Below are 11,467 nucleotides of genomic sequence, written 5' to 3'. Positions count from 1 at the left end.
TAGACCTTGAACAATTTCATGTGTGGTGTGCTGTAAAAGAAATAGGAAATGGAAACATGATCAGGGGACCTACAACAGCCTTGGAGAAGGGTGTTGGTCATTTAGGCTCTTGGCTTTATATTATTGGCTTGTTGATACTGTCCATTATCTATTCTACATCCAGTTGGTAGGCCAGATTCTTTCATTTTTCTACATGGTTTTTCATCATTCTGACTATTCATTTGTTTAGATTATGAATAAGAAAATATTAGTAACTTAACATTTATTGACTTTATGTGCTAGGCACTGTTCTAAAAGAGTTTTTCAACAATTTCATGAGGTTGGTGCAAATAATATTCTCAGTTTACACATGAGCGAATGAAAGTACAATGTGATCAAGAAAATCACTCAAAGTTACACAACAAGTAAATTAGAACTTTTGGAAAACTTTTATATCCTCTAAAGTGTTACTATGCAGTAGAACTTTCTGCTAGGGTGGGAGTGTTCTGTGCTGGCCAATCTAGTAGACAGTAGCCACATGTAGCTATTGAATACTTGAAACTGGTCAGTCTGAATGAAACACTGATGTTTAAATTTTATTTAATGTTAATTACTTTAAGTCTAAATTAAAATAGTCAAACGTGTGGCTATTGCATAGGAAAACACAACTCTAAAATGTAAGATCTGCAAAGGCATGGAATTTTTTCTTTTTGGACTATTTTGCTCGATGCCGAATTCATATTGCCTAGAACTTTGCCTGACAGGTAGTTGATACTTAATACATTTTAATTGAATGAATGGATAAATGAAATAATATGTGACTATGAAATATGTAAGTGTTTGGGTGATATTAAAATTAATAAAATTTGAGGTACATTCAGGCTCTTATTTGTTGGCAGGTTCTGGGAAATGGCTCTAACATTCACTGGCCTCAAGCTTCAGGGTTCATTGGGTCGATTTGGCAAAACAGCCACTAATGATATAGAAGGTTACATGGAGCTCCCAGATGGGAAGGTGAGTACAGCTACTATTCTACAATAATGAAATTATTGAAATGAAGTGAAGTGATATATATATATGAAAGCAGTCTAAAAAGCACTGCCAGTATTGGCAATAACAGATACTATAATTGCAAATATAATGAGCTTTTAATTTTACCTTTTCAGATTATCAATTTTAATTCTGTGAAATTGTCATAACCCACATGTACATATCATTTTGTCTTTACTAAATATTATATACACATATAAAGTATGTGAGCATTTTCATATATTCACATAGTACTGGTCACTTTTAACTATGTCATGGAGTTGCAATGTTTATAGTGTTTATCTTTCCCTTCTCTCTTCTTTGCCATGATCCTCCAAGAAGACTTACTGGGTCAAAGGTTATATACAGTCTTGTGGCTTTTGCTTTTATTACCAAATTATTGTTCAGGAAGATTGAGCCACTGTATAGTGACATCTACAACACTGCAATTTTAATCTGTTAGTTTCTTCTTCTTCTTATAAAATTTATAGACATATTGCCTATAGGATCAGTTCTCCATTAATATTGTATAAGGCTTCCTATTAGGACGAGTTATATAGTATTATTTGTGGTCATCTCAGTTATAAGAAAATGCCAACATACAAATATTACTCTGAGGAACCAAATGGTCTAGTCATTGCCTAGTGGAATATTCTTAATTTGAAATCATGGTATATGGTAGGAAATAAAAAGGCTTGGGTGCTGGCTAAATTATAAATTATATATCCAAACCTATAAGATGATAATAAATCATTCCAGCTTCAAATTCTGTAAGAATTAAGCTGAAGATCATTAAAAACATGGTATGAGATATATCTGAAAAAGGTTCAGAAGAGTTTGTGTAGAGGTAGGGGAGAAAAGAACCCATTTTAAATGAAAGAGCCACAAAAGGAAATATTTAGAGTTAGGAGTAAATATTACATATTTAGAGGATTAATTGGAGTACTCATGTTGGGAAGGAGTGGGAAATGAGATTGAGAAGTATGGTGGGGCCCTAGTGTATGAGGACTGGAACAGCCAGGCGGAACTATTAGGTTCTGGAAGAGTAGAGCTGCAAATGAAAGAAGTTATATATAAATTTGGCCACAAATGCCAAGCATATTAGAAGGGAAATGTGGAGTCAAGGAGATGAGCTCAGAAGGAAGATACTGCTTTTATGTAGGAAGAGAAAATGAGAGTCTGGACTCTACTCAGGACAAATGGAAGAGGGAAGCTAGACATGAGTGACATTTCAGAAAGAAATGACTTATAGGCTTTGGTGACTTTTGGTGGTTTTAGTTACTGGACAGAAAAAAAGAAGTCTAAGTAAAGACAAGTGGGCTGAGGCTTAATAGGTAAAATGGGTAGAATAGATAAGCATAGGTAGACTGGAGAAGTAGAAAAGACTGAGTCAGGTCATAAGTTCCCCTAGGTGAGAGGAAAATGGGGCTGCAGAGTCCTCGAGCAGGCAGGCAAGAATTATCAGAGTTCCCCAAAGGGCATCGCCTGCAACATTCTTTTGCACAGAAACTCTATGAAAAGACTTTGCTGGTCAAATTCCTTTGCAGCTAGAAATTTCTCATGGTGATTTCCAGTGAACACTTCTGTATGAAAGCTTCCAAGGGGGGCTTCCCTGGTGGCGCAGTGGTTGAGAGTCTGCCTGCTAATGCAGGGGACACGGGTACGAGCCCTGGTCTGGGAGGATCCCACGTGCCACGGAGCGACTGGGCCCGTGAGCCACAACTGCTGAGCCTGCGTGTCTGGAGCCTGTGCTCCGCAACAAGAGAGGCCGCGATAGTGAGAGGCCCGCGCACCTCGATGAAGAATGGCCCCCGCTTGCCACAACCGGAGAAAGCCCCTCGCACAGAAACGGGGACCCAACACAACCAAAAATTAATTAATTAATTAATTTTTAAAAAAAGAAAAAAACGCTTCCAAGGGGTCCTAGAGAAAAGAAACTTGTTTGACTTTGTTTTTCCTAGCATATGTCTTTTGAGGCAGCATTAGTTGGAATGGGAGGTTTTGAACCACAGCGCGTGGTTTAGAACCCTGACTCCTCTGAGTAATTTTGGGGAACGTACTTAACTGTTCTGTGCTTCAGTTTTTTTACTTTATAAAATGGGGAGAGTAATAGTCAGGACTTCCATCATCAGCCCAGATGGTTCCTTTGTGCAAATGAGAAAAGCTGTCTCTTCTGGGAAAATAAAGTACCCAACCTGTACAACAGCACATGGTATCCTTGGTAAATGTACCTAGTTCATATGGTTTTTAGGATTAAATAACAACATATGTTAAGTGCTCAAGCACTGCTTGGCATGGAGTCAATCCTCAATTAGTATTACTTATTAGTTAAACATCTTAAGAACTAGTGTTTGGTGGTACATACTTTGGGAAGTGCTGGATTAAGAGCATTAATGTGAAGTGGTTCTAGATGATCATCCTTATTTGAAATTGAATTATATTCTGCTATAATTTGCTGAGTTCAGTACTGACCTCACAATTATCAAACATAACATTTGATATTATCACTCTTAAAAAGTAGAATTTCATCTATCAAGGACTTTAAACATGTCTCTAAATTTTGACCTGGTAATTCCACTCCTGGGTTGTGTCCTTAAGAGATGTACAAAGAAATCTACTGCCGATATGTTTGAAAAATTAACCAACATACACAATGAGGTAAAACTATATATAACGCTAGGAGCAAATATGTCAAAATGTGACAAGTGGTTGTTTCTGGGGTAGTGAATTTTCATAGCTGTATTTTATTATTTTAAAAATTAAAAAAATTTTTACTTTCATAACCAAGAAAAATCTTTAGAAACAAGTCTCACCAGCTCTTTGAAGCATATATACACGTTTGTCTGTCTTCATGCACGTTCTTTCCTTTCCGCACACCTGCCAGGTGCTCTCAGGATCAGAATGGGGCAACATGCTGCTTTGGGAAGGTGGCCACATCAAAGTCGAGCTGAGTCGAGCTGCAGGCAAGACTTGTCACCAGGGTCCCATTAACCAGATAATGCTGGACGAGGGTGAAGTCATCACCATCGGGTCAGATGGATGTGTTAGGGTAAGTTTTCTTTACACTTGGACAGTAGCGCCCACATCAAAACCTTGCAGATCACCCTGTGGGTTTTATCAGATTTTTATTTCTCACTAAGGTCACTTGATGAAGGAGATCAGTGGTCATTTACTCCTAGGGCCACCTCATTTTAAATAATGCTTCTCTTGTGGTAAATATTTAAATTCTAGTCAAAATTCATTTACATCTTGGCACTGAAGTTTTCTGAGGGGACCTTTTGTTATTTTAATTCTGTTGATATATCAATAGTAGCTTCGGAAAATGAATATCCATGTTAGCACAATATTTTTTTTCTTTAGATATCAATTTGTTTTTATTTTATGTATTTTTTAAACATCTTTATTGGGGTATAATTGCTTTACAATGGTGTGTTAGTTTCTGCTTTATAACAACGTGAATCAGTTATACATATACATATGTTCCCATATCTCTTCCCTCTTGCGTCTCCCTCCCTCCCACCCTCCCTATCCCACCCCTCCAGGCGGTCACAAAGTACCAAGCTGATCTCCCTGTGATATGCGGCTGCTTCCCACTAGCTATCTACCTTACATTTGGTAGTGTATATATGTCCATGCCTCTCTCTCGCTTTGTCACAGTTCACCCTTCCCCCTGCCCATATCCTCAAGTCCATTCTCTAGTAGGTCTGTGTCTTTTTCCTGTCTTAACCCCAGGTTCTTCATGACATTTCTTGTCTTAAATTCCATATATATGTGTTAGCATATGGTATTTGTCTTTCTCTTTCTGACTTCCTTCACTCTGTATGACAGACTCTAGGTCTATCCACCTCATTACAAATAGCTCAATTTCATTTCATTTTATGGCTGAGTAATATTCCATTGTATATATGTGCCACATCTTCTTTATCTATTCATCCGATGATGGGCACTTAGGTTGTTTCCATCTCTGAGCTATTGAAAATAGAGCTGCAATGAACATTTTGGTACATGACTCTTTTTGAATTATGGTTTTCTCAGGGTATATGCCCAGTAGTGAGATTGCTGGGTCATATGGTAGTTCTATTTTTAGTTTTTTAAGGAACCTCCATACTGTTCTCCATAGTGGCTGTACCAATTCACAGTCCCACCAGCAGTGCAAGAGTGTTCCCTTTTCTCCACACCCTCTCCAGCATTTATTGTTTCTAGATTTTTTGATGATGGCCATTCTGACTGGTGTGAGATGATATCTCATTGTAGTTTTGATTTGCATTTCTCTAATGATTAATGATGTTGCGCATTCTTTCATGTGTTTGTTGGCAGTCTGTATATCTTCTTTGGAGAAATGTCTATTGAGGTCTTCTGCCCATTTTTGGATTGGGTTGTTTGTTTTTTTGTTATTGAGCTGCATGAGCTGCTTGTAAATTTTGGAGATTAATCCTTTGTCAGTTGCTTCATTTACAAATATTTTCTCCCATTCTGAGGGTTGTCTTTTGGTCTTGTTTATGGTTTCCTTTGCTGTGCAAAAGCTTTTAAGTTTCATTAGGTCCCATTTGTTTATTTTTGTTTTTATTTCCATTTCTCTATGAGGTGGGTCAGAAAGGATCTTGCTGTGATTTATGTCATAGAGTGTTCTGCCTATGTTTTCCTCTAAGAGTTTGATAGTTTCTGGCCTTACATTTAGGTCTTTAATCCATTTTGAGCTTATTTTTGTGTATGGTGTTAGGGAGTGATCTAATCTCATACTTTTACATGTACCTGTCCAGTTTTCCCAGTACCACTTATTGAAGAGGCTGTCCTTTCTCCACTGTACATTGCTGCCTCCTTTATCAAAGATAAGGTGACCATATGTGTGTGGGTTTATCTCTGGGCTTTCTATCCTGTTCCATTGATCTATCTTTCTGTTTTTGTGCCAGTACCATACTGTCTTGATTACTGTAGCTTTGTAGTATAGTCTGAAGTCAGGGAGCCTGATTCCTGCAGCTCCATTTTTCGTTCTCAAGATTGCTTTGGCTATTCGGGGTCTTTTGTGTTTCCATACAAATTGTGAAATTTTTTGTTCTAGTTCTGTGAAAAATGCCAGTGGTAGTTTGATAGGGATTGCATTGAATCTGTAGGTTGCTTTGGGTAGTAGAGTCATTTTCACGATGCTGATTCTTCCAATCCAAGAACATGGTATATCTCTCCATCTATTTGTATCATCTTTAATATCTTTCATCAGTGTCTTATATTTTCTGCATACAGGTCTTTTGTATCCTTAGGTAGGTTTATTCCTAGATATTTTATTCTTTTTGTTGCAGTGGTAAATGCGAGTGTTTTCTTGATTTCACTGTCAGATTTTTCATCATTAGTGTATAGGAATGCCAGAGACCTCTGTGCATTAAATTGTATCCTGCTACTTTACCAAATTCATTGATTAGCTCTAGTAGTTTTCTGGTAGCATCTTTAGGATTCTCTATGTATAGTATCATGTCATCTGCAAACAGTGACAGCTTTACTTCTTCTTTTCTGATTTGGATTCCTTTTATTTCCTTTTCTTCTCTGATTGCTGTGGCTCAAATTTCCAAAACTATGCTGCATAAGAGTGTGGAGAGTGGGCAACCTTGTCTTGTTCCTGATCTTAGTGGAAATGCTTTCAGTTTTTCACCATTGAGGATGATGTTGGCTGTGGTTTGTCATATATGGCCTTTATTATGTTGAGGAAAGTTCCCTCTATGCCTACTTTCTGCAGAGTTTTTATCATAAATGGGTGTTGAATTTTGTCGAAAGCTTTCTCTGCATCTATTGAGATGATCATATGGTTTTTCTCCTTCACTTTGTTAATATGGTTTATCACATTGATAGATTTGTGTATACTGAAGAATCCTTGCATTCCTGGAATAAACCCCACTTGATCATGGTGTATGATCCTTTTAATGTGCTGTTGGATTCTGTTTGCTAGTATTTTGTTGAGGGTTTTTGCATCTATGTTCATCAGTGATATTGGCCTGTAGTTTTCTTTCTTTGTGACATCCTTGTCTGGATTTGGTATCAGGGTGATGGTGGCCTTGTAGAATGAATTTGGGAGTGTTCCTCCCTCTGCTATATTTTGGAAGAGTTTGAGAAGGATAGGTGTTAACTCTTCTTAAATGTTTGATAGAATTTGCTTGTGAAGCCATCTGGTCCTGGGCTTTTGTTTGTTGCAAGAGTGTTAATCACAGTTTCAATTTCAGTGCTTGTGATTGGTCTGTTCATATTTTCTATTTCTTCCTGATTCAGTCTCGGCAGGTTATGCATTTCTAAGAATTTGTCCATTTCTTCCAGGTTGTCCATTTTATTGGCATAGAGTTGCTTGTAGTAATCTCTCATGATCTTTTGTATTTCTGCAGTGTCTGTTGTTACTTCTCCTTTTTCATTTCTATTTCTATTGATTTGAGTCTTCTCCCTTTTTTTCTTGTTGAGTCTGGCTAATGGTTTATCTATTTTGTTTATCTTCTGAAAGAACCAGCTTTTAGTTTTATTGATCTTTGTAATTGTTTTCTTTGTTTCTATTTCATTTATTTCTGCCCTGATCTTTATGATTTCTTTCCTTCTGCTAACTTTGGGATTTTTTTGTTTTTCTTTCTCTAATTGGTTTAGGTGCAAGGTTAGGTTGTTTATTCGAGACGTTTCCTGTTTGTTAAGGTGGGCTTGTATTGCTATAAACTTCCCTCTTAGAACTGCTTTTGCTGCATCCCATAGGTTTTGGGTCGTCGTGTCTCCATTGTCATTTGTTTCTAGGTATTTTTTGATTTCCTCTTTGATTTCTTCAGTGATTACTTCGTTATTAAGTAGTGTATTGTTTAGCCTCCATGTGTTTGTATTTTTTACAGATCTTTTCCTGTAATTGATATCTAGTCTCATAGCGTTGTGGTCAGAAAAGATACTTGATACAATTTCATTTTTCTTAAATTTACCAAGGCTTGATTTGTGACCCAAGATATGATCTATCCTGGAGAATGTTCCATGAGCACTTGAGAAAAATGTGTATTCTGTTGTTTTTGGATGGAGTGTCCTATAAATATCAATTAAGTCCATCTTGTTTAATGTATTACTTAAAGCTTGTGTTTCCTATTTATTTTCATTTTGGATGATCTGTCCATTGGTGAAAGTGGGGTGTTAAAGTCCCCTACTTTGAATGTGTTACTGTCGCTTTCCCCTTTTATGGCTGTTAGTATTTGCCTTATGTATTGAGGTGCTCCTATGTTGGGTGCATAAATATTTACAATTGTTATATCTTCTTCTTGGATTGATCCCTTGATCATTATGTAGTGTCCTTCTTTGTCTCTTATAATAGTCTTTATTTTAAAATCTATTTTGTCTGATATGAGAATTGCTACTCCAGCTTTCTTTTGGTTTCCATTTGCATGGAATATCTTTTTCCATCCCTTTACTTTCAGTCTGTATGTGTCTCTAGGTCTGAATTGGGTCTCTTGTAGACAGCATATATATGGGTCTTGTTTTTGTATCCATTCAGCCAATCTATGTCTTTTGATGGGAGCATTTAGTCCATTTACATTTAAGGTAATTATCGATATGTATGTTCCTATTCTCATTTTCTAAATTGTTTTGGGTTCGTTATTGTAGGTCTTTTCCTTCTCTTGTGTTTCTTGCCTAGAGAAGTTCCTTTAGCATTTGTTGTGAAGCTGGTTTGGTGGTGCTGAACTCTCTCAGCTTTTGCTTGTCTGTAAAGGTTTTAATTTCTCCATCAAATCTGAATGAGATCCTTGCTGGGTAGAGTAATTTTGGTTGCAGGTTTTTCTCCTTCATCACTTTAAATATGTCCTGCCAGTCCCTTCTGGCTTGCAGAGTTTCTGCTGAAAGATCAGCTGTTAACCTTATGGTGATTCCCTTGTGTGTTATTTTTCCCTTGCTGCTTTTAATATGCTTTCTTTGTATTTAATTTTTGACAGTTTGATTAATATGTGTCTTGGTATATTTCTCCTTGGATTTATCCTGTATGGGACTCTCTGTGCTTCCTGGACTTAATTAACTATTTCCTTTCCCATATTAGGGAAGTTTTCAACTACAATCTCTTCAAATATTTTCTCAGTCCCTTTCTTTTTCTCTTCTTCTTCTGGAACCCCTATAATTCGAATGTTGGTGCGTTTAATGTTGTCCCAGAGGTCTCTGAGACTGTCCTCAGTTCTTTTCATTCTTTTTTCTTTTTTCTACTCTGCAGTAGTTATTTCCACTATTTTATCTTCCAGGTCACTTATCCGTTCTTCTGCCTCAGTTTTTCTGGTATTGATCCCATCTAGATAATTTTTCATTTCATTTATTGTGTTGTTCATCGTTGTTTGTTTCATCTTTAGTTCTTCTAGGTCCTTGTTAAATGTTTCTTGCATTTTGTCTATTCTATTCCACGATTTTGGATCATCTTTACTATCATTATTCTGACTTCTTTTTCAGGTAGACTGCCTATTTCCTCTTCATTTGTTAGGTCTGGTGGGTTTTTATCTTGCTCCTTCATCTGCAGTGTGTTTTTCTGTCTTCTCATTTTGCTTATCTTACTGTGTTTGGGGTCTCCTTTTTGCAGGCTGCAGGTTCGTAGCTCCCGTTGTTTTTGGTGTCTGTCCCCAGTGGCTAAGGTTAGTTCAGTGGGTTGTCTAGGCTTCCTGGTGGAACAAACTAGTGCCTGTGTTCTGGTTGATGAGGCTGGATCTTGTCTCTCTGGTGGGCAGGTCCACGTCTGGTGGTGTGTTTTGGGGTGTTGTGGACTTATTATGATTTTAGGCAGCCCCTCTGCTTATGGGTGGGATTGTGTTCTTGTTTTGCTGGCATAGGGTGTCCAGCACTGTAGCTTGCTGGTCGTTGAGTGAAGCTGGGTGCTGGCGTTGAGATGGAGATCTCTGGGAGATTTTTGCCGTTTGATATTATGTGGAGCTGGGAGGTCTCTTGTTGACCAGTGTCCTGAAGTTGGCTGTCCCACCTCAGAGGCACAGCACTGACTCCTGGCTGCAGCACCAAGAGCCTTTCATCCACACGGCTCAAAATAAAAGGGAGAAAAATTAGAGAGAAAGAATTAGTAGAAGTAGGAAGAAAGAAAGAAAGGAAGGAAGGAAGAAAGGAAAGAAGGAAAGAAAGGAGGGAGGGAGGGATGGTGGGAGGAAGGAAGGAAGGAGGGAAGGAAGGAAAAGAAAGAAGGTAAAGTAAAATAAAATAAAGTAAAATGTAATAAAGTTATTAAATTAAAAAATAATTATTAAGAAAAAGAATTTAAAAAAAAACGGACGGATAGAACCTTAGGACAAATGGTGGAAGCAAAGCTATACAGACAAAATCTCATACAGAAGCATACACATACACACTCACAAAAAGAGGAAAAGGGGAAAAAATCATAAATCTTGCTCTCAAAGTCCACCTCCTCAATTTCAGATGATTCGTTGTCTATTCAGGTATTCCACAGATGCTGGGTATATCAAGTTGATTGTGGAGCTTTAATTCGCTGCTTCTGAGGCTGCTGGGAGAGATTTCCCTTTCTCTTCTTTGTTCTCACAGCTCCCGGGGCTCAGCTTTGGATTTGGCCCCCCCTCTGTGTGTAGGTCGCAGGAGGGCGTCTTTTCTTCGCTCAGACAGGACGGGGTTAAAGGAGCAGCTGCTTCGGGGGCTCTGGCTCACTCAGGCCTGGGGGAGGGAGGGGTACAGAGTGTCGGGCGAGCCTGCGGTGGCAGAGGCCGGCGTGACGTTGCACCAGCCTGAGGTGCGCCGTGCGTTCTCCCGGGGGAGTTGTCCCTGGATCCCGGGACCCTGGCAGTGGCGGGCTGCACAGGCTCCCCGGAAGGGGGTGTGGATAGTGACCTGTGCTCGCAGACAGGTTTCTTGGTGGCGGCAGCAGCAGCCTTAGTGTCTCCTGCCCGTCTCTGGGGTCTGCGCTTTTAGCCGCGGCTCGCGCCCGTCTCTGGAGCTCCTTTAAGCAGCGCTCTTAATCCCCTCTCCTCACGCACCAGGAAACAATGAGGGAAGAAAAAGTCTCTTGCCTCTTCAGCAGCTCCAGACCTTTCCCGGACTCTCTCCCGGCTAGCCGTGGTGCACTAACCTCTTCAGGCTGTGTTCACGCTGCCAACCCCAGTCCTCTCCCTGCGCTCCGACCAAAGCCTGAGCCTCAGCGCGCAGCTCCGCCCGCCCCGGCGGGTGAGCAGACAAGCCTCTCGGGCTGGTCAGTGCCGGTCGGCACCGATCCTCTGTGCGGGAATCTCCCCGCTTTGCCCTCCGCACCCCTGTTGCTGTGCTCTCCTCCGTGGCTCCGAAGCTCCCCACCTCCGCCGCCCGCAGTCTCTGCCCGCGAAGGGGCTTCCTAGTGTGTGGAAACTTTTCCTCATTCACAGCTGCCTCCCACTGGTGCAGGTCCTGTCCCTATTCTTTTGTCTCCGTTTATTCTTTTTTTCTTTTGCCCTACCCAGGTACGTGGGGAGTTTCTTGCCTTTTGGGAGGTCTGAGGTCTTCT

The 11,467-nt window shown here is 39.6% G+C and overlaps 1 protein-coding gene across 1 annotated transcript in view; it reads left to right on the top strand.

Moving 5' to 3' along the window:
• CFAP44 (cilia and flagella associated protein 44) overlaps window positions 1–11,467 on the top strand; it is a gene marked incomplete at its 3' end in the record, with an annotated part of 129,528 nt that overhangs the window by 20,466 nt on the left and 97,595 nt on the right. The window contains exons 7-8 of the mRNA XM_082839952.1: window positions 879–993; window positions 3,893–4,057. Coding sequence (XP_082696078.1) covers window positions 879–993; window positions 3,893–4,057 — 280 coding nt within the window. The remainder of the gene's footprint in view (window positions 1–878; window positions 994–3,892; window positions 4,058–11,467) is intronic.

Source organism: Leucopleurus acutus (genome assembly GCF_964270905.1).
Source record: "Leucopleurus acutus genome assembly, chromosome: 5".
NCBI lineage: Eukaryota > Metazoa > Chordata > Mammalia > Artiodactyla > Delphinidae > Leucopleurus > Leucopleurus acutus.
The sequence above is the reverse complement of the archived record's forward strand: the minus strand, read 5'-3'. Positions and strand labels throughout refer to the sequence as shown.